This window comes from Puma concolor, chromosome D3, assembly GCF_028749965.1.
Source record: "Puma concolor isolate L17-30 chromosome D3, mPumCon1.1.hap2, whole genome shotgun sequence".
Taxonomy (NCBI): Eukaryota; Metazoa; Chordata; class Mammalia; order Carnivora; family Felidae; genus Puma; species Puma concolor.
Window position 1 is genome coordinate 94,773,503 of NC_141678.1, and position 23,138 is coordinate 94,796,640.

At 46.5% G+C, this 23,138-nt stretch overlaps 2 protein-coding genes across 10 annotated transcripts in view; both read left to right on the forward strand.

The window, feature by feature from the left end:
• The window catches only part of LOC112868363 (uncharacterized), a 30,983-nt gene extending 10,485 nt beyond the window's left edge, over positions 1–20,498 (forward strand). Inside the window, exons 1-8 of one of the 7 annotated variants that reach the window (XM_086683299.1) lie at positions 6,421–9,317; positions 9,719–9,793; positions 10,900–11,003; positions 11,808–12,192; positions 13,048–13,219; positions 14,643–14,821; positions 17,483–17,579; positions 20,290–20,498. In XM_086683299.1, the coding sequence (XP_086539425.1) occupies positions 11,811–12,192; positions 13,048–13,219; positions 14,643–14,821; positions 17,483–17,579; positions 20,290–20,464 (1,005 nt within the window). In that variant the 5' untranslated portion in view covers positions 6,421–9,317; positions 9,719–9,793; positions 10,900–11,003; positions 11,808–11,810 and the 3' untranslated portion in view covers positions 20,465–20,498. Of the gene's footprint in view, positions 1–6,420; positions 9,318–9,718; positions 9,794–10,899; positions 11,004–11,807; positions 12,193–13,047; positions 13,220–14,642; positions 14,822–17,482; positions 17,580–20,289 lie in introns of those variants that run through there. The other 6 variants (XM_086683300.1, XM_086683296.1, XM_025931355.2 and 3 more) reach the window with 6 other exon arrangements.
• A 1,031-nt stretch (positions 20,499–21,529) lies between these two features.
• RBFA (ribosome binding factor A) overlaps positions 21,530–23,138 on the forward strand; it is a 43,541-nt gene continuing 41,932 nt past the window's right edge. For 2 of the 3 annotated variants that reach the window (XM_086683310.1, XM_086683308.1), the window contains exon 1: positions 21,530–21,715. In XM_086683310.1, the coding sequence (XP_086539436.1) occupies positions 21,555–21,715 (161 nt within the window). In that variant the 5' untranslated portion in view covers positions 21,530–21,554. Of the gene's footprint in view, positions 21,736–23,138 lie in introns of all 3 variants that reach the window. The other variant, XM_086683309.1, reaches the window with a different exon arrangement.

The window sequence follows — 23,138 nt, forward strand, 5'->3', positions numbered from 1 at the left end:
TCTCTCTCATCTACTTTTACCTCTCTCTCATCTACTTTTACCTCTCTCTCTCATCTACTTTTACCTCTCTCTCTTTACCTCTCTCTCTCATCTACTTTTACCTCTCTCTCATCTACTTTTACCTCTCTCTCTTCTCTACTTTTACCTCTCTCTCTCATCTGCTTTTACCTCTCTCTCTCATCTACTTTTACCTCTCTCTCTCATCTACTTTTACCTCTCTCTCATCTACTTTTACCTCTCTCTCTTCTCTACTTTTACCTCTCTCTCTCATCTGCTTTTACCTCTCTCTCTCATCTACTTTTACCTCTCTCTCTCATCTACTTTTACCTCTCTCTCTCATCTGCTTTTACCTCTCTCTCTTCTCTACTTTTACCTCTCTCTCTCATCTGCTTTTACCTCTCTCTCTTTACCTCTCTCTCTCATCTACTTTTACCTCTCTCTCTTCTCTACTTTTACCTCTCTCTCTCATCTGCTTTTACCTCTCTCTCTCATCTACTTTTACCTCTCTCTCTCATCTACTTTTACCTCTCTCTCTCATCTGCTTTTACCTCTCTCTCTCATCTACTTTTACCTCTCTCTCATCTACTTTTACCTCTCTCTCTCATCTACTTTTACCTCTCTCTCTCATCACCTCTCTCTCTTATCTACTTTCACCTCTCTCTCTCATCTACTTTTACCTCTCTCTCATCTACTTTTACCTCTCTCTCTCATCTACTTTTACCTCTCTCTCTTTACCTCTCTCTCTCATCTACTTTTACCTCTCTCTCATCTACTTTTACCTCTCTCTCTCATCACCTCTCTCTCTTATCTACTTTCACCTCTCTCTCTTATCTACTTTCACCTCTCTCTCTTATCTACTTTCACCTCTCTCTCTCATCTACTTTTACCTCTCTCTCTCATCTGCTTTTACCTCTCTCTCTCATCTACTTTTACCTCTCTCTCTTTACCTCTCTCTCTCATCTACTTTTACCTCTCTCTCATCTACTTTTACCTCTCTCTCTCATCTACTTTTACCTCTCTCTCTCATCTGCTTTTACCTCTCTCTCTTCTCTACTTTTACCTCTCTCTCTCATCTACTTTTACCTCTCTCTCTCATCTACTTTTACCTCTCTCTCATCTACTTTTACCTCTCTCTCTTATCTACTTTTACCTCTCTCTCATCTACTTTTACCTCTCTCTCTTATCTACTTTTACCTCTCTCTCATCTACTTTTACCTCTCTCTCTCATCTACTTTTACCTCTCTCTCTCATCTGCTTTTACCTCTCTCTCTCATCTGCTTTTACCTCTCTCTCTCATCTGCTTTTACCTCTCTCTCTCATCTACTTTTACCTCTCTCTCTCATCTACTTTTACCTCTCTCTCATCTACTTTTACCTCTCTCTCTCATCTACTTTTACCTCTCTCTCTTTACCTCTCTCTCTCATCTACTTTTACCTCTCTCTCATCTACTTTCACCTCTCTCTCTTATCTACTTTCACCTCTCTCTCTTATCTACTTTCACCTCTCTCTCTTATCTACTTTCACCTCTCTCTCTTATCTACTTTCACCTCTCTCTCTTATCTACTTTCACCTCTCTCTCTCATCTGCTTTTACCTCTCTCTCTCATCTGCTTTTACCTCTCTCTCTCATCTACTTTCACCTCTCTCTCTCATCTGCTTTTACCTCTCTCTCTCATCTGCTTTTACCTCTCTCTCTCATCTGCTTTTACCTCTCTCTCTCATCTACTTTTACCTCTCTCTCATCTACTTTTACCTCTCTCTCTCATCTACTTTTACCTCTCTCTCTTTACCTCTCTCTCTCATCTACTTTTACCTCTCTCTCATCTACTTTTACCTCTCTCTCTTCTCTACTTTTACCTCTCTCTCTCATCTGCTTTTACCTCTCTCTCTCATCTACTTTTACCTCTCTCTCTCATCTACTTTTACCTCTCTCTCTCATCTGCTTTTACCTCTCTCTCTTCTCTACTTTTACCTCTCTCTCTCATCTGCTTTTACCTCTCTCTCTTTACCTCTCTCTCTCATCTACTTTTACCTCTCTCTCTTCTCTACTTTTACCTCTCTCTCTCATCTGCTTTTACCTCTCTCTCTCATCTACTTTTACCTCTCTCTCTCATCTACTTTTACCTCTCTCTCTCATCTGCTTTTACCTCTCTCTCTTCTCTACTTTTACCTCTCTCTCTCATCTGCTTTTACCTCTCTCTCTTTACCTCTCTCTCTCATCTACTTTTACCTCTCTCTCTTCTCTACTTTTACCTCTCTCTCTCATCTGCTTTTACCTCTCTCTCTCATCTACTTTTACCTCTCTCTCTCATCTACTTTTACCTCTCTCTCTCATCTACTTTTACCTCTCTCTCTCATCACCTCTCTCTCTTATCTACTTTCACCTCTCTCTCTCATCTACTTTTACCTCTCTCTCATCTACTTTTACCTCTCTCTCTCATCTACTTTTACCTCTCTCTCTTTACCTCTCTCTCTCATCTACTTTTACCTCTCTCTCATCTACTTTTACCTCTCTCTCTTCTCTACTTTTACCTCTCTCTCTCATCTGCTTTTACCTCTCTCTCTCATCTACTTTTACCTCTCTCTCTCATCTACTTTTACCTCTCTCTCTCATCTGCTTTTACCTCTCTCTCTTCTCTACTTTTACCTCTCTCTCTCATCTGCTTTTACCTCTCTCTCTTTACCTCTCTCTCTCATCTACTTTTACCTCTCTCTCTTCTCTACTTTTACCTCTCTCTCTCATCTGCTTTTACCTCTCTCTCTCATCTACTTTTACCTCTCTCTCTCATCTACTTTTACCTCTCTCTCTCATCTGCTTTTACCTCTCTCTCTTCTCTACTTTTACCTCTCTCTCTCATCTGCTTTTACCTCTCTCTCTCATCTGCTTTTACCTCTCTCTCTCATCTACTTTTACCTCTCTCTCATCTACTTTTACCTCTCTCTCTCATCTACTTTTACCTCTCTCTCTCATCACCTCTCTCTCTTATCTACTTTCACCTCTCTCTCTCATCTACTTTTACCTCTCTCTCATCTACTTTTACCTCTCTCTCTCATCTACTTTTACCTCTCTCTCTTTACCTCTCTCTCTCATCTACTTTTACCTCTCTCTCATCTACTTTTACCTCTCTCTCTCATCACCTCTCTCTCTTATCTACTTTCACCTCTCTCTCTTATCTACTTTCACCTCTCTCTCTTATCTACTTTCACCTCTCTCTCTCATCTACTTTTACCTCTCTCTCTCATCTGCTTTTACCTCTCTCTCTCATCTACTTTTACCTCTCTCTCTTTACCTCTCTCTCTCATCTACTTTTACCTCTCTCTCATCTACTTTTACCTCTCTCTCTCATCTACTTTTACCTCTCTCTCTCATCTGCTTTTACCTCTCTCTCTTCTCTACTTTTACCTCTCTCTCTCATCTACTTTTACCTCTCTCTCTCATCTACTTTTACCTCTCTCTCATCTACTTTTACCTCTCTCTCTTATCTACTTTTACCTCTCTCTCATCTACTTTTACCTCTCTCTCTTATCTACTTTTACCTCTCTCTCATCTACTTTTACCTCTCTCTCTCATCTACTTTTACCTCTCTCTCTCATCTGCTTTTACCTCTCTCTCTCATCTGCTTTTACCTCTCTCTCTCATCTGCTTTTACCTCTCTCTCTCATCTACTTTTACCTCTCTCTCTCATCTACTTTTACCTCTCTCTCATCTACTTTTACCTCTCTCTCTCATCTACTTTTACCTCTCTCTCTTTACCTCTCTCTCTCATCTACTTTTACCTCTCTCTCATCTACTTTCACCTCTCTCTCTTATCTACTTTCACCTCTCTCTCTTATCTACTTTCACCTCTCTCTCTTATCTACTTTCACCTCTCTCTCTTATCTACTTTCACCTCTCTCTCTTATCTACTTTCACCTCTCTCTCTCATCTGCTTTTACCTCTCTCTCTCATCTGCTTTTACCTCTCTCTCTCATCTGCTTTTACCTCTCTCTCTTATCTACTTTCACCTCTCTCTCTCATCTACTTTTACCTCTCTCTCTCATCTACTTTTACCTCTCTCTCTCATCTGCTTTTACCTCTCTCTCTTCTCTACTTTTACCTCTCTCTCTCATCTGCTTTTACCTCTCTCTCTCATCTGCTTTTACCTCTCTCTCTCATCTACTTTCACCTCTCTCTCTTATCTACTTTCACCTCTCTCTCTTATCTACTTTCACCTCTCTCTCTTATCTACTCTTACCTCTCTCTCTCATCTACTTTCACCTCTCTCTCTCATCTACTTTTACCTCTCTCTCTCATCTACTTTTACCTCTCTCTCTCATCTACTTTTACCTCTCTCTCTTATCTACTTTTACTGCACTTCACAGACGCTGCATTTTGTACACATGGAAGGTCTGTGGCAAGTCTGTCGGTGCCGCTTTTCCAACAGCGTTTGCTCACTTCCAGTCTTTCGTGTTTTGGTAATTCTCGCAGTAGTCCAGATTGTTTCATTATTGTATTTGTCGTGGTGGTCTGTGATTAGTGATCTTCGATGTTACTTTTGTAACGTTTTGGAGCACCGTGATCTGTGCCCGTATTGAAACCAGTAACCGAAGGGAGACCGCGGATGATCCGCACAGCGGCAACTTTGCGCCCAGACCTTTTTGTGTGCCTTTACATGTCTCCGACCCCTCCTTTGGGGAGACGGACGGGGAGGTTGTCCTCCACGTCTTTGTTTGGCTGCCCCTCCGGCAAACCCTTTCCTGGCTGCATACTTGGTGTCTCAGTGTTCGTGTCTGCTGTGTGCTGGGCAGACACGCGGGTTCCATTACAGTATAAGGTGGTGAACTTCGTTGGCGAAAGTGTGTACCCTGACTCTTCCGCCCTCTGGCCATTCCCCATTTCTCTCCCTCTCGACCGGCCTCCCTATTCCCTGAGACACCACAATATTGAGCTTGGGCCCGTTAATAACACTCCGGCCTCTCGGTGTTCAAGTGAAAGGAAGAGTCGCGCGACTCTCACTTTAAATCAAAAGTTAGAGATGACTAAGGTTAGTGAGGAAGGCGTTTCGAAAGCTGAGATAGACCAAAAGTTAGGCGTCTTTGTGCCAAACAGTCCGGTCGTGAATGCAAAGGAAGGTTTTTGAAGGAAGTTAAAAAGTTCTGCTCCGGTGAACTCACAAATGTTAAGAAAGCAGAACAGCCTTATTGCCGATACAGAGAAAGCTTGGTCTGGATAGAAGTGAAACCAGCCATGACGTTCCCTTAAGCCAAAGCCTAATCCAGAGCAAGGTCCTAACTCTTGGCAGTTCTATGGAGGCTGAGAGAGGTGAGGAAGCTGCGGAGGAAAAACTTGGAGCCAGCAGAGGTTGGCTGTGAGGCTTACGGAAAGAAGTCATCTCGATAACATACAAGTATAAGGTGGAGCAGCGAGTGCTGATGTAGAAGCTGCAGAAAATTCTCCAGAAGATCTAGTGAAGGTAATTTACAAAGGTGGCTACTAACCAACAGATTTTCAATGTAGATGAAGCAGTCGTCTGTTGGAAGAACATGCCATCTAGGACTTTAAGCTGGAGAGGAGAAGTCAGTGCCTGGCTTCACACTTCAAAAGGCAGACTCGCTGTCTTGTTAGGGGCTAAAGTCCCCGGTGACTTTTAAGTTGAAGCCAGTGCTCACTGTCCTTTCTGAAAATCATTAAGTATTACGCTGTATGTACTCTGCCTGCTCTAGAAATGCAACAACAAAGCCTGGATGACAGCACACCTGTTTACAACATGGTTCACTAAATAGTTTAAATCCACTGTTGAGACCTACCACTCAGAAAAAAAAGGTTCCTTCTAAAACATTGCTGCTCAGGGGCGCCTGGGTGGCTCAGTCGGTTAAGCGGCCGACTTCGGCTCAGGTCATGATCTCGCGGTCCGTGGGTTCGAGCCCCGCGTCGGGCTCTGTGCTGACGGCTCAGAGCCTGGAGCCTGTTTCAGATTCTGTGTCTCCCTCTCTCTGACCCTCCCCTGTTCATGCTTTGTCTCTCCCTGTCTCAAAAATAAATCAAATGTTAAAAAAAAAAATTTAAAACATTGCTGCTCATTGACAATGCACCTGGTCACCCAAGAGCCCTGATGGCTATGTGCGATGAGATTAGTGTTGTTTTCCTGACTGCGAACACAACATCCATTCTGTAGACCACGGATCAAGGATAATTTCAACTTTCAGATCTTTTTAAGAAATACATTTGGGGCGCCTGGGTGGCTCAGTCAGTTGGGCGTCCAACTTCAGCTCAGGTCATGATCTCGCGGTCCGTGAGTTCGAGCCTCGCGTCGGGCTCTGTGCTGACAGCTCGGAGCCTGGAGCCTGTTTCGGATTCTGTGTCTCCCTCTCTCTCTGGCCCTCCCCTGCTCATGCTCTGTCTCTCTCTGTCTCAAAAATAAATAAATGTTAAAAAAAAAAAAAAGAAATACATTTTGTATGGCTATACCTGCCATAGATAGTGATTCTTCTGATGGATGTGGGCAAAGTAAATAGAAAACCTTCTGGAAAGGATTTAATATTCTAGATGCCATTGAGAACATTTATGATTCGGGGCACCTGGGTGGCTTAGTCCGTTGAACTTCCGACTCCGGCTTAGGTCACCATCTCACAGACGATGAGTTCGAGCCCCACATTGGTCTTGCTGCTGTCAGCAAAGAGCCCACCTCAAATCCTCTGTCTCCCTCTCTCTGCCCCTCCCCTGCTTGCACTCTCTCAAAACTGAATAAAAAATTTAAAAAAATTCGTGTTCCCCCCCCAAATAAAATACCTAGGAATAAACTTACCCTAAGAGGTGAAAGACCTGTACTCTGAAAACTATAGAACATTGATAAAAGACATTGAAGATGATGCATAAGAAATAGACATTTTGTGCTTGTGGATTGGAAGGACAAATATTGTTAAATGTCTACACTGCCTAAAGCAACCTACAAATCTAAATCAAGCCCTACCAAAATACCAACAGCATGTTTCACAGAACTAGAACAAACAATCCTAAAATTTGTATGGAACCACAAAAGACTCTGAATAGATAGCCAAAGCAATCTTGAAAAAGAAAAAGAAAACTGGAGGTTTCAAAACTCCAGGCTTCAAGTTATATGACAAAGCTGTAGTAATCAAAACAGCATGTTACCGGCACAAAAATAGACACATAGATCAATGGGACAGAATAGAAAGTCCAGAAGTAAGCCCACATTTATATGGTCAATTAGTCTTCAACAAAGGAGGAAAGAATATGCAATGGGAAAAAAGACAGTCTCTTCTTTGGTGTTGGGAAATGGTGCTGGGAAAACTGGACCACTTTCTTACACCATTCACGAATATAAACTCAATATGGATTAAAGACCTAAATGTGAGACCTGAAACTATAAAAATCGTAGAAGAGAACACAGGCAGTAATTTCTCCAATATTGGTCACAGCAACATCTTTCTAGATACGTTTCCGGAGGCGAGGGAAACAAAAGCAAAAATAAACTGTTGGGATTACATCAAAACAAAAAGCTTCTGCACAGCAAAGGAAACAACCAACAAAACTAAAAGACAACCTACTGAATGGGAGAAGATATTTGCAAACGACATGTCCAATAAAGGGTTAGTATCCAAAATATATAAGGAACTCACACAAAACTCAACACCCAAAAAACAATCCAATTAAAAAATGAGAAGACATAAACAGACATTTCTCCAAAGAAGATATCCAGATGGCCAACACACACATGAAAAGAGGCTCAACATCACTCATTATTAGGGAAATGCAAATCAGAACCACAATGAGGTATCACCTCATACCTGTCAGAATGACTAGATCAAAAACAAGACTTAACAACAGGTATTGGTGAGGAGGTGGAGAAAAAGGAACCCTTGTGCACTGTTGGTGAGAATGCAAACTGGTGCAGCCACTATGGAAGACAGTATGGAGGTTCCTCAAAAAATTAATTACTGAAACCTTATGATTCAGGAATTGCTCTAGTGGGTATTTGCCCAAAGAATACAAAAACACTAATTCAAAGGGATTTGTCCTATGTTTATTGCAACATTATGTACAATAGCCAAACTATGAAAGCAACCCAAGTGTCCAAGTGTCCATTGATAAGTGAATGAATAAAGAAGATATGATATATATATATATATATGATATATCACATATTCATATTTATATGAATATTTTTCAGCCATTAAGAAGAACAAAATGTTGCCATTTGCAACAACATGGATGGATCTAGAAAGTATAATGCTAAGTGAAATAAACAAGTCAGAGAAACACAAATACCATATAATAATTTCACTCAAATGTGGAACTTAAGAAACAAAACAAATGAACAAAGGGAAAACAAGACAAACCAAAATACTCCTTTTTAAAAAAAAGTTTAAAAAAGTTTGTCTGTTTAAGTAGTCTCTACACCCAACATGGAGCTCAAACTCAGAACCCCGATATCAAGGGTCACATGCTCTTTCAACTGAACCAGCCAGGTGCCCCAAACACTCTTAACTATAGAGAACATGCTGGTGGTGACCAGAGAGGAGTTGGATGGGGTGATGGGTGAAATAGGTGAAGGGGATAAAAACACTTGATGAGCACTGAGTACTGTATGGAACCGTTGGATCACTATATTGTACACCTGAAACTGATAGACCACTGTATGTTAACTACACTGGAATTAGCATTTTTAAAAAATCCATAATTCATGAAAGAGGTCAACATATCAACATTAGCAGGGGTTTGGAAGCCGTTGACTCCAGCTCTCATGGATGACACTGAGAGGTCCAGGACTTCAGTGGAGGAAGTAACTGCAGATGTGGTGGAAATAGCATTAGAACGAGAAGTAGAGCCTGCAGACGGGACTGCTGCCATCTCATGGTAAAACTTGAACCAGTGGAGAGTTGCTTCTTACAGATGAGCAAAGACGTTGGTTTTTCAAGATGGAATCTACTGCTGGTGAAGGTGCTGTGAAAATTGTTGAAATGACAACAAAGGATTTAGAATATGATGACATACCTTTAGTTGATAAGGCAGTAGCAGGATTTGAGAGGATTAGCTCCAATTTTGAAAGAAGTTCTACTGTGGGTAAAATGCTATCAAATAGCATTGTAGGCTACAAAGAAATCGTTTGTGAAAGGAAGAGTCAGGTGGTGTGGCAAACTTCACTGCTGTCTCGTTTTAAGAAATTGTCGTGGTTGCCTCAGTCTTCAGCAACCACCACCCTGATCAGTCAGCAGCCGTCAACACCGAGGCAAGACCCTCCACCAGCAAAAAGATGATGACTCACAGAAAGCTCAGTGACGGTTAACATTTTTTAGCAATAAGCTTTTCAAATTGAGGTATGAACTTTTTTTAGACATAATGCTCTTGCGTACTTAATAGGCTACAGTATAGTGTAAACATAATTTTTACATGCACTGGGAAATAAAAATCACTTGACTTGCTGTATTGCGATATTCACTTTATTGCAGTGGTTTGTTTGGAACCAGACTTGCAATATCTCCAAGGTGTGCTTGGAGATCACTAAATTCCAAGTAGGGGATACCTCTTGAGCAGCAGGGAGTGGTAATGGTAGTGGTACATTTATTAAGCTTGGCGGCACTTAATGGGCTCATGTGATTATTGTTTTTATAACTTGCATGTGTTATAAATAATTAAATAACATTTATAACTTAAATGTGTTACACATTTAATTAAAAATTAAATCCAGCTTTATCAAATTCTTATTTTTTTAATACAGTAACTTCCAACTGAAAACAGCAGAGATTCTGGCAATTTGGATTCTTGCTGGGCTGAATTTGATGGAGCACCCTGGGTAGGTTGGACAGTAATAAAACTTAAAATAATCTTTTGTGACTACTGGTAATACTCACGTTTTGCAAGTCAGTGGTTAAGAGCTTTTTTATGCTCTTGAGGTAGAAATAGTGAAACGTGGGGCATCTGTGTGGCTTAGTCAGTTAAGCATTTGACTTCAGTTCAGGTCATGATCTCATGGTTCGTGAGTTTGAGCCCCGTGTCGGGCTCTGTGCTGACAGCTCAGAGCCTGGAGCCCGCTTCAAATTCTGTGTCTCCCTCTCTGCCCCTCCCACACACACACTCTGTCTCTCTCTGCCTCTCAAAACGAAAGAAAACTAATAAAAATAAAATAAATTAAATAGTCATCTTAATAAAATAAATAAAACCTTTAGTCCATTTTGCAGACAATAACATATATCTTTTACTTACACAGTAAAAAATGGCCAATTGTGTTAGTTATTGCTGCAGACATAACAAATTTTCCTAAATTCCAGTGGCTGTAAAAACAAACTCTATGACCTCCCAGGTTTTTGGGTCAGGAATCCAGGAGTAGCTTGTCCAGGTGGTTCTGCCCAGATCTTATGACACTTTAATTGAGGGTTGGCCAGGGCTGTGGTCACCTCAGGGCTCGCCAGGCTGGTGTCAGGCCTCTTCAGATCAGCTTCCAAGCTCATTCATGTGGGCCTCTGCACAGGGAAGCCTCCGGCCTGGCCCTGGCTCCCCCCTGGAGAGGGAGGAAGAGAGCCCAAGCTGTGACCTCCCGTGGCTTCTGCCGTATTCTCTTCACTAGAAGCACCGGGGTTGGGGTCCCACAAAGGTGCGATTAACAGGAGGAGGACTTTGGAGGCCACCTGAGAGGCTGCCATCACAGCTGAAGGGCAGAAATAAAGACTCAGGCAGAATAGGGAGGAAAGTGGGTGTGATGGAGACATTGGTAACTTCAGAGGGGTGGGTCTATTGTCCTTCAGGTTTTTTAGGGACTTGTCCAGGAAATAAAATGAATCCCAGTGTTGATGTAATTTAGAAAATCTAGAGTAACTGCAATATAATGATTTATGAGAAATACATATTTCATCGTTCAGAGGACCAAACTACTTCTCAGATATATTTGGTCTTCATCCATAGTTCCTGGGAACACTTCAGAGCCAGAAAGGTGACAAGGGTGTCTTAATGAAGGAGACTTCTGGACCCCACTCAAGGGCGGGGCTATTGCCAGGACGACCAAGCAGGTGATCAGAGGGTTGGAACTTCCGGCACGCCCCCCACCCCTGCGGAGAGGGGAGGGGCTGGAGGCTGAATTGGCCAATGGGAACTTCCAGACCCACCCCTGACGCCTGCATAGAGGGGAGGGGCTGGAGGCTGAATCAGCCAATGGAAACTTCCGGCCCCACCCCCGACCGCCTGGAGAGGGGAGGGGCTAGAGGCTGAATCGGCCAATGGCCAATGATTTAATAAATGGTGGGGATACAAAGAAGCCTCTATAAAAGCTTTTTCTGGAGACGGCCCACACTTCGGCACCCGAACTCTTCCGTGTGCCGGTGGGCCGGGCCCCAGGCTCCATGAGGACAGAAACTCGAGTTGGGCACCTCGCTCTGTGGATCTCTCCCATCTGCGTGTTGCTACATACTCTCTGTATCTTTAAGGAACCGGTAAGCACGGGTCAGCCTTCCCCTGAGCTCTGTGAGGCTCTCGAACAAGTTAACAGAATCGAAGGATTCTGCAGAATCGGCTGCCGGTTGGTCAGAGGCACAGGTACCTGGTACCTGTGACTAGAGTCTGAAGGTGGGGGCTGGGAGGGGGCATCTTATAGGACAGAGTCCTTAACCCGTAGGATGTGATGGTGTCTCTGGTAGATAGTGTCAGAATTGAATTGAATTCTGGGACACGCTGCTGGGATCCCGAGAACTGCTTGGAGTTGCGGGTGGGGGACTTGGAAATTGGTGCTCAGAACCTTAAAAGAGCAACAGAGGAGCATATTGATTGTCTCTTAAAGACTGTCTTTGACAGCAGAAATTGTGCTTCCCTTCCTGCAGGCCATGGGGGATCAGGACTTACCCGGCGTTTTGGTGTCTGGATTGGAAGGACCTCATGGTATATGTGAGGATCACATTGGAGATCTGCAGAAACACTTTACTCTCATTACTCTGCAAGAATTTTTGGAAAATAACACACGATTCGGTCCAAAGGTCCAAGCTGTATACATCTGGGGCGGAAAGCCAGCCGTTACCCAGGAGCTCCTGCAGAGTCTGCCCTCCTTGAAGATAATTGCCAGTGCAGGAGCAGGTCTAGATCACCTGGACCTGAAGCTCATTGCCAGCTGTGGTGTGAAGGTGGCCAACACACCACAGGCGGTTTCCAGTCCCACAGCAGACATGGGGATGGCCTTACTGCTGGCCGCAGCTCGCAGAGTCGTGGAAGGTACCCAGGCTTTGGAGATGCTGGTTTTCCAAAGACAGCAGATGACAGATACTTAACGCAGATGATTACATAATGTTATCTTCAAACTACAGGTCTTTCCTGGGCCCTGATTTCTTCCAGGACTTTGTTGCACTTGAGAATTGGAGTCACTTTCAGTCGTTTGCCGCGTACTTAGTGCCTGAGCCCCGCTTCCCAGCACATATCGGCCATTTTCTCCCCCACCAGATTCCTCTCATTCACAGGCAGTAAACGTGTGTGTGGAGTAATTTCAACATCGAAATTACTATGGAAATGCCCTTGGGGTGATTCTTTGGTCAGTCAGCATGCTACTCTTGGTTAAAGACCCACGAGCGAATAGGCAGAATCTGACCTCTCCACACCGGGGACATCTCTGGGAATATCCCCAGGAAAGGCAGGGCAGCAGTTCCGCACCCCTCAGTCCCCCAATCCTCCTGGTGGAGCTCTGAGCAAAGAGGAAGATGAAGCTTTGATGAAGAGGCTTGAGGAAAGAGGAGACAGGAATCAGGGTCTGGTTCGGATTCTGGTTGCGGGTTCACGCACATGCACACACACCAACATACCGACACCAGCAAGTTTTAACCAGAAATCCTGCCGTAATGTAAAAGAAGTTGGTATTTCAAAGCTTTGCACCAGGACGCTCTGGTTTTGTTATGAGGAAACTGTCTTTGTCCCTTTCCTTCACCCCTTGCAGAAACCCTTGTCTTCTGTCAAGAGATGCCTGAGGGCTGTGTCTGCCACAGGCACCCTCTAACTCACTACTCTGCCCCAGTAAGGTTGTGGATTTCTGTGTCTGGTGACATCCGCTCTGACCACTCTGTCCCTTGTATATTTTAGGTCATAGGTTGGCTATTGCACCGGATACAGAGAACTTTTCTACAAACTGGATGGGTCAGGAAGTTACAGGGGCCACTCTGGGAATCATCGGCATGGGCAGCATTGGCTATAAGATTGCTCAGAGGGCCAGAGCATTCGAAATGAAGATTCTGTATCACAATAGGAAACGCAGGTAAACATTCGGAAAATGGACTTGAAATTAACTGAGCAGAACGTATACCATCACTGCCTTAAAGTGGCTTGGATATAGGAGCCCTCTGCTTTTCATAAGACTCTCCTACTCTTTCTCTCCAAAAAATAGGACTGATTGTCAAGAAAGGGATTGTGATATTTTTATAATTACCTAGGAATGTGGCTGTGACTTTTTTATTGAAAAATTTCACCAAAAAAGAGATTTTAACTCACAGCTTTGTTTTTTGTTTTTTTAATTTCTAAAGTGTTTTTTTTTTCAAGGAAGCTTTCCATACCCACTGAGCAATTTGACTGGTTCCTTTATGTGCACTTCCTCCCTCAGCCTGACACCCGGTCTTACTGATTCTCTCTCCAAACAGCCTTCAGACCTGCCTGTTCTCTCTCACCTCATCGATGCCACTGGGCTCAGGCCCCGTCCTTTCTCACCTGAAATACATATTCTCCTAACAGTCTGCTCACATCTGCTCTTGAACCTCCCACTCTCCTTGCAAACCAGCCAGATGATGGCCATTGTTTACAACCTTTACTGGCTTCCCACTGCACATGGAACGCATTTCCGGCTGGTGAGCAGTTTGTGGATGTATGGGGAGCTGAGAGTTTGTGCATTAGAACTATGCCCGTTTTTCAGTCACTGTTTGCACCATGGGCAGTGGAGGGACTTAGGTAGATGTGACGACTTTCCTTGTGATGAACACGCAGGCACAGAGGCCAGGGTTCTCCCAGGACAAGGTGTGTGGTGTGGGCAACGTATTCATCTTTCCTTTGGGCTGTCCCCTGACCCAAACATGTGTTTTGTATTCCGTATATGTATTCCATATTGCATAGCAGTGGAGGTTACCCGGCATGCTGTGGCCTCCGGGATCTTGGATTTCTGTTGAATAATCAGTTGTTTGGGATGGCCAGAGCAGGAGTTAAACAAATCCTGCCTGCATCGGACCCTTGGATCTTTGCTTTTGCGTTTCATAGGCAACGTTCCAAGGCCCTCTCCTGTTTTGTTTGTTTTCTAGAGACTGTGATGTGTTTGCTGCATTCATCAATGCTCTGTGGTCACAGAAGTACACACTCCTGCTCTTACTTGGGAGTGGGACCCACTTCCTGCCAGTAATGTTCTGTCGTTGCTGAGTGCATGTCCGATGCACAGTCAGGGTCACACCTGTCTCTGGGGGCTCAAATGAGAAGAAGCTCCTGGCCGCAAGGAGCTTCAATGTGGGGTGCAATTCTGCAGACCCAGAGGCCTCGCCTCAGAGGTCCCGAGGGGCCCCCAGTGTTTCCATGGTGGGGGAGGATCCTGGACCCAGCAGCAACAGGCCCAGTCTTTGGCTCCCCTCAGAAACTCCTTCCTGAGGTGCCGTGATGAATTCCTGACTGGAGAACATGGTGTTTCTTCCTTGTCCCCTTCATAGGAAATTAGAGGAGGAGGAGGCTGTTGGAGCCACTTACTGTGAGAGTCTGGATGACCTGCTTCAGCGATCGGACTTTGTGCTGTTGGCCGTGAGCCTGACGCCCCAGACCCAGAGGCTGATTGGGAAGAGGGAGCTGAATCTGATGAAGCCCACTGCCATTCTCGTCAACATCGGCAGAGGTACTTGCCTGCACCACGGTCTGTGCGGAGGCCCGCGGGGCTGCAAAGTCTGCAAAGTCGGCCCAGCTCGACTTTCTCCTGGACAGCTGTGGGTCCAGAGAGTCCGTGCGCACTGGCGGGTGATGAGCTCAAGGGAGTTTCTATTTAGAAATATTTCTGATTTTTGTTTTCACATCATTTCGAGCCTCAAATTAGTAACAAAAAGGATGAGAATAGTACAGTATGGGGTTTTCACATCCCAATTAGGGCATCTACTTTGGGGCATCACAGTTTGGTCTTCTAGGTGTGATTAAGCAAAATTTATGGGGATACATTTTCTGAGCCTTCACTTTAAAAAAATTTCTTTTAAGTGTGAGAACGAGGCGGGGAGGGGCAGAGAGAGGGAGAGAGAAAACCCCAAGCAGGCTTTGCACTGTCAGCGTGAAGCCCAGTGTGGCCTGAGCCAAAACCAATAGTCAGATGCTTAACCAACTGAGTCACCCAGGTACCCCTTCACTTTTGTTTTTAAGTTTGTTTATTTTTAGAGAGAGCGAAAGCGAGAACACATAAGCAGGGGAGGGACAGGGAGAGAGAGAGAGAGAGAGAGAGAGAGAGAGAGAGAGAGAGAGAGAGAAACCCAAATGGCTCCACACTGTTAGCACAAGCACAGAGCCCGACTCGGGGCTGGAACTCAGGAACTGAGAAATCATGACCTGAGCTGAAATCAAGAGTTGGACGCTTAACCAACTGATCCACCCAAGCGCCCCTCTGATACTTTACTTTAAAAAATAAATAACAGTGTTAGTTTGGTTATTTGGCATTTATGTAGTGCTTTGTGTTTACAGGCAAGAGGGAGTTGGCCCTGTGCTGATACCAAATATTGTGGGCTGGTGTGACATTTATAAAGACTAGAGGATCAGTGCTGACATCAGACATCCAGGCCACTCACCTTTGTGGGGTGGGGGGCCAGAGTACATATGACTAACAACAGCCACCCGTGTATCATCTGTAAAAGAAGGAAAACAATGCTTGCCACATGAGATAGTGTAATTTGTAAGAAATACATATTTTGTCATTCAGTTGTGGTTTTCATCCATAATTCCTGGCTCTTTCCTCACCAAATTGACTAAGTGTTGAGAGTGATAAAGGTGTCTTGTTAATGGAGACGGCTGGACCCCCCACTCAAGGGCGGGGCTGTTGCCAGGACGACCAACCATGTGATCAGAAGGTTGGCCCTTCCAGCCCCACCCCCGACCTCTGTGGAGAGGGGAGGGGCTGGAGGCTGAATCAGCCAATGGGAACTTCCGGTCACACCCCCGACTCCCAGGGAGGGGAGGGGCTGGAGGCTGAATCAGCCAATGGCCAAAGATCTAATCAACTGTGGCTATACAAAGCAGCCTCGGTAAAAATGCCAAAGGACCGGGTTCAGAAGCTTCTGGAGATTGGGAAGAGTGCTGTGCGGGGAGGGATGGAAGCCCCACAGCCTTTCCCCAGACCTGTCCCTATGATCTCTTCCTCTGGCGGTTGATTCTTAGCCTTTGTCACCTCCTTGAGCCACCAGGTGAGCGGCAGTGTTCCCCTGAGTTCTGTGAGCCGCGGCAGCAAATTGCCAGTTGGTCAGAAGCACGAGTAACAAACAGCCTGGGACTTCCGACCGGTGTCCGAAGTCGGGGTGGGGGCATCTTACAGGACTGAGCCCTTACTGCGCAGGATCTGATGCTGCCTCCGGGTGGACAGTGTCAGAATCCGCAGGCACCCTGCAGGTGTCCCGAGAACTGCCTGAGCTTGTGTGTGTGGGACCCTCCCTACCCCAACTTTGGAACCGGGTCCAAGAACTCTAAAACAATTGTTGAAAGACCAAAAACCCTCATGGGACTGAGATAATACGCTTCAGAGTTCTCTGAAAATTCAGGCCGTCTAGGTGAGCAGGAAGGACCAGTGCGTATTAGGTACCTTCAGGAATGTCAGAGGCTGGCGAGCACACTACAGATTCTGGAGAAGCAAACGCCCCAGGAAAGCCTCTGGGACTGGGCTTCTCCCCCAGCAGCACCAGCATACCAGGGCTGTGTCCCGACCGGCGGGCCGGCCGCTTCCAGCCCGTCAGCAGAAAGGAGGCACCCTCAGTCTTTGGGCCCCTTGCAGGGCTCTGCTGGAAGGAAAGGGCTTTCTTCTCAGCTTCTACTCAAACATGTCCTGCTTTTCTGTATTTGAAATGACAGTTACAGGATCGTGCTTGTGGCTTAGTTTTTTCGTGTGCATATACAGCTATCTGGGGGCTGTGTCCTCAGCCTGAACTCCTAGGTGGTGCTGGGAGGTGGTGTAATAAAATGAGACGGGCCCCGGCTTGAGGTCAAACAAACCTGGGCTCAGATCTGAGTCTATATGTTAGAAGCTGTGTGACTTTGGGTGTTTGTAAACTAAGGGCCTCAGTTTCCTCAAGTATAAAATGAATATTGACTTTGCCAGGTTAGTGGAGGATTCGGTGAAGGCCTGAGTGCGCTGCCTAGTATGTGGTGGGCTCACAATGTCTGATGATGAACTGGCAGAATGACACTCACGTGCTCTTTGTCAGACCTTTGACAAGATCAGGATGTGTTTGGAATAGCGGCTAATGTGACCAAAGCATCTATCCCATGTACTCTTAATGGTAGCGACTGCAGAGGAACTGTCTTGTTGACGCAGGTCTATTAGTCGATCAGGACGCCCTGGTGCAGGCTCTTCAGACTGGGGTTATTAAAGGAGCAGCACTGGACGTGACGCACCCGGAGCCCTTGCCCAGGTAAGAAAGCTGGACAGAATCTACATCCTCTGGTCCACGTAGGGCTGTCCTCAGTGGTCATTCCTCCTGGTCCACGCAGGGCAGTCCCCAACGGTCATTCCTCCTGGTCCACGTAGGGTGTCCTCAAATAGTCACTGCTTTGGGCTTTTTCAGATGTGTTGTCACAGACCTGTAGTCGAGTCTTGGCCATGCAGGGGCCTGAGAAGGCCTCTGGTGGCCTGTCCAGTCCTGCAGATCATCAGATGTCTGTTTCAACACCACCATGGACAGGGAGCTCCAGGCCCGCAGGCAGCAGTCCCCATGGATGGAGACTGTACAGAATATTCTTGCTCAGATCAAACCAAAATAGTCCTTCCCTTACCCACTGACTCCAGTTTGCCCCTGATCATTCTCCTCTCTTACAAACCTTCTGTGTTTTAAGACAACCACTGTGTTTCATCTTACTTTAAAAACAATTTTTTTTAACGTTTGTTTATTTTTGAGAGAGAGAAACAGACTGTGAGCAGGGAAGGGGCAGAGAGAGAGGGAGACCCAAAATATGCAGCAGACTCCAGGCTGTCAGCACAGAGCCCAGCACGGGGCTCATACCCATGAATCGTGCATGAGATCATGAGCTGAGCTGAAGTCAGATGGCTAACTGACTGAGCCACCCTGGCGCCCCTGTTTCTTCTTACTTTTATTCTCCCCTAAATATCCTTCAATCACAGCCTAAATGATAGCATTTCCAGACACCTGGTCATTATTGTTGCCTTCTGGCACTGCAGTTTTAAAGGGCCTTTGAAAATGTGCTCTCAGGAACGGAGCATAGTGTCCACATTGTGGCCTGACCACGCAGAAAACTTGCTCAGAAGTTGTATCAGCAGCCTCATTGCACCCTTAGTTCATTACGTTTTTAGTCAGCAAGAACTTAAATTATTCTTGCAATTGTTCTTTAAGTACATGTGTGGAGCTTTACACTTCTGTGCATTTAATGCCATTTGCTTGTGTGTTTTGACCCATTGATCCAGCCCATTAGGACTACAGTCTTGATTCTGTCATTCGTTAAGCTAGCGATTCCCAGGTTTGATTCCTCCAGCTTTGATTTGTCTGGTAAACAAATTACTGTCTGAATGTTTGCCATTACAACCAAATTTAATATCTAAGTTTATCAAGATTGACCATAGAACTTACATTTCTGAGAAAAACAATAGTTTATCTAGAACAGCCTTTCTCAAAACATGGTCTGGAGACCCTTTCAAGGGGTCAAAATTATTATTATGTGAAGTCAAAATTATTTTCACAATATTGTAAGATGTTATTTACCTGTTCACTCATGTTTCGGTACATCGTACAGTGGAGTTTTCCAGAGACTAATGACATGTGATTATCACTCTGACAACTAATGAAGTGTGTGCTTCCAGGTTATTGTATTAAAATTTTTTTAGTTTTAATCTCTAACATAGTGCATGTTGATAGATACAACCCACGTAAACAAATGTTCTTTGTGGTTCTCAATTTTAAGAGTGTAAAGAGGTCCTAAGACCAAAGGTTTGGGAACCACTAACGTAGAATAGAAATTTTTTTCAATGTAAATTAAGAAACTTGAGCATTTTAGACAGTTGTCAACTTAGAAACCTGGAAGTCTAATGCTCACCTGTTGGCTAGTCTGCCAAGATGAGATTTTATTAGCTTCATTCACTAGTTTTCAGTTTTATTATATAACAAATCAGTGACAGTTACAGAGGTATTTGTTACGCCTTCTTAACAGAGTTGGCTCTTGCCTATACACCTCATATTATGGACAGGTGTTGTTACAATTGGCCATGATTCAGTTATTTCTGAGTTCCAAGTCAGTTGAGAGACAAAACCAGTCACCCTGTCTCAATTCACTGTGTCATACTGAGACTGGTTTCCAATATGTGCTGTTATAGTAGGGCCCACCTCCTTCCTATTAGGAGGACCGAAGTGTTTTTTTGTTTTTGTTTTTGTTTTTTTTTCAGAATAACTCCTATCCTTGCTGTGTTCTAGGCTGTATCTTAATTTCAATCAATTCTGGGGGCAAGGACAGAGTGTTGGTATAAATAACAAGTGCCCCAAAGAACTTCCACAGGTTTGGGGGCAAGTCCCAGAGGTGTGCTCCTTGAGCCTCAGGCAGGATTAAGGGTTACTGCTGCCTGTCTGCTTTGGCCTTTGTATTAAAAGTCAAGAGGTCCTGTTTGGGCAGGTGACTGCCCTTTCATCATGCTGGTTTCTAGCGTTTTCCATCGTTTCAGTCTGGTGGATCACTTCATTAACACTTCCTTATTTTCCCAGGCTGATTCCCATCCTCTCCCTTCTTCCTGGGAGAGAACTCCCTCTCATCTAATTCTAGGTCATAAATATTTTCCCTCTGAATGCCACCACTCACTACAGGCACATTCAGCTTATCGCATGATGCCTAGACTAGCACCCATATCCCCGGGAGCCTTTTCATTTTTGTGGACCGGTGTTGTCTAAACCACCACATATGTTGTGCTATTGTGTGCTAATGGCCGGGGTGCCATTAGGATACATGTTTTGCACCCAAAAAATGCTGGGCCCCCCCATAGTGGGGTTAGATGAGTGGTGGTCATACCTAGGTATAATTTAGAATATGCCATAAGGCCCCTTCTCAGCGTGGGGCTAGAAACCCAGAGTATGGAATTAGAGCAGGCAATGTGGAATAGTTTTCATCAATTAATCTGCATTTCAGAGATCATCCTTTATTGAAGTTGGAGAACGTCACTCTGACACCTCACGCTGGGAGTGCTACTCATCAAGCCAGGAGACAGATGATGGAAAATTTGGTTGCAAGCATCCTGGCTTCTCTCCATGGCCTTCCCATTCCTAATGAAGTGCGACTTAACTGGGATAATTCCGTGGCATGACACGTGGCAGATTAAATGAAAAAAAAAAAAAAAATCTTGTTTTGTGTATCTACGTTAAAGCCCATCATGCAGATTAATACTCTTTTGGGCGAAAAGCCTCAAGAACAGCGGTAACATTTGTTGAGAACTTGGCAGGCGCTTCTCTTCCATTCCCGCCGCAGCCTCCAGGCCGCTCTGAGTGAACTCCCCCCGTTTTCATAATGGAGCACAGAGAATTCCCTGTCTGAGGTCCCGGCAGCCTGCAAATACTCGGTCTTGGATGAAAACCCTGGGCCAGGTCTGCGCGTTTCCCAGTGGGCCACGCTGCCTTCCGTCCCGTTAAACTCTCGTAGCTCCTCGGACCCCAGTACCCGTGACACTTGGAGCCCGAACCCCTCGTTTCTTTCCGTTATTCCACCGGCGGTTTTTGAGCACCGTCTGCGTGCCGCGCGCGCGTGCTGTTCGAAGCTCCGGGGCTTCCGCGGGAACGGCGTCCCGGAATGGGGGGCTGGCCCGCTGGTGGGGGCGACAGGAGCGCGGGGCACCGAGCCGGGGTCTGCGGGCAGGCCCCGGAATGGGCGCGCCTCCTTTCTGGAGCGGAGGGGAGACCGGCGAGGCGGCAGGGGCTCCACTGCCGGCGCCCGAGGCCGCTCAAGCCGCCCCCATGCCTTCCTCAAACGATGGGGCGGGGAAGGGGCACGGGCCTTGCGATGCGCCCTCCCCAGCTCCGCGAGGGAGCGTGAACCGCGCTCCCGGCCCGCCCCAGAGCTCACCACCACGAACGCCGCCAGCCGCGCTCGGGGGCGGGCCGTCGCTTCACAGCGCCTCTCCCCGGCCTCTAGACCCCGCCCCGCTATTCACGCAGACCACGCTCCCCTAGTGTCCCCGGAGGCGCGTCGCCCCGCCCAATGTCGCTCTACAAGCGGGCCGCCCCCTCCAGGTGACACCGCGCTCCCAAACTCGCCACACTCAGCTCGCTTCCGCTCAGACCCACGCGCGCCCCGCGTCGCCCCGCCCCGCGTCGCCCCGCCCCGCGTCGCCCCGCCCCGCGTCGCCCCGCCCCGCGTCGCCCCGCCCCGCGTCGCCCCGCCCCGGCGCTCTCCCGGCAGCCATGTGGGCTTCGGCCCTGCGAGTGTGGGGGCTTCGAGAGACGTTTCGGGCGCCGCTCGGCGGACGGCAAGCGGCTCTCCTTCCGGGCGGTGTCCGAGGCGTGCACAGCTCGCCAGTCCCGTGTGGCAAGAACCTACTCAAGAAGTTTGCTTCGAAAACCAAGTAATGCGCACCGAGTCTGGGTGAGGGGCTCCGGGGTGGGGGCGGTGCCCATGCAGCCGAGGCGACGCTCTCGAGTCAGGGGGCAGGGGGCAATGTCTACGGGGGGGGGAGTCCCTGGGGTGGGTAGGGGGCGGGGGGGGCCGACGGGGCGGAGTCGGTGCCCACGGGGATGGGTCAGTGGGGCGGGGGTTGGTGCCCACGGAGATGGGTCCACGGGGCGGGGCTTCACGCACAGGCCTTGCCCTGGGGCCCTCGCTGCGGTCTGCCCGTTAGACCGATGCTTACGGAAGACTCGCAGGCAGTCGCACTCACTGGTTAGCATTTGCTCGTGTCCCCACTCAGCCGGCTTCCGTAGTGGAGGTCATAACCTGACGGTACGTCAGGAACGTACGAAGCAAAGTGGTGCGGACATTTCTGGTGGTTCTTGTAGATTCATCAGAGGGAAGGAAGAAAGCGCGCGCGTTTTCTTCCCATGTTACTGCTTCCTTTGTTGGCCTAATGTGAGGATAGTTTTCTTACCGTGAGAGAAGTAGAATACAGTGTGTTGGTTTTCGTCGCACACTTTCAGTTCTGACTGTGGTAGATAGGGTTGTGTGCTTGTTTTATTTTAATAGATTAATTTTTAAAAACATTTTCAGAAAACTTGGCAGAGTACAGTTAGTTCCCGCGTAACCACACCCCACGTCTCTTACGTTAACATGTTAGCGGGGCACATTTGTCACCTTAAGGAGCCAGTACTGATACGTGATTATTAACTGAAGCATATGCCTTGTTCCAGTTAACTTTTTTGTTTTTAATTTTGTAATGTTTATTTTTGAGAGAGAGAGAGAGAGAGAGAGAGAGAGCGAGCTTGAGCGGGGGAGGGGCAGAGAGAGGGGGAGACACAGAATCGGAAGCAGGCTCCAGGCTCCGAGCCGGCAGCACAGAGCCCGACGCGGGGCTCGAACCCACGAACCGCGAGATCGTGACCTGAACCAAAGTTGGGTGCTGAACCGACTGAGCCACCTGGGTGCCCCTCAGTTTCCTTAGTAAAAACACCCTTTTTCTGTCCCAGGAGCCTATCCAAGGACCCCATTACATTTAGCCACTGCTCTTGACTGTCTGTTTTGTGACCTTGATGGGTTCAAGGAGTTACGGTTAGATATTTTCTACGTATTTCTAGATATTTTCTGCTCCTCTCTTTGGATTTGTGTGATTTTTTTTCTTCTAACGATTATGTTGGCATTGTGGGTTCTTGGGCGGAAGACCGTAGAAGGAAAGACCTACTCCCCATTCCATACTATTGTTTTTTTCAGTGTTTGTTCATTTCTGAGGGGGGCAGGCAGAGGATCCAAAGCAGGCTCCAGGCTGAGAGCAGAACCCGACGTGGGGCTCGAACTCACAAACCGTGAGATCATGACCTGAGCTGAAGTCAGACGTTCAA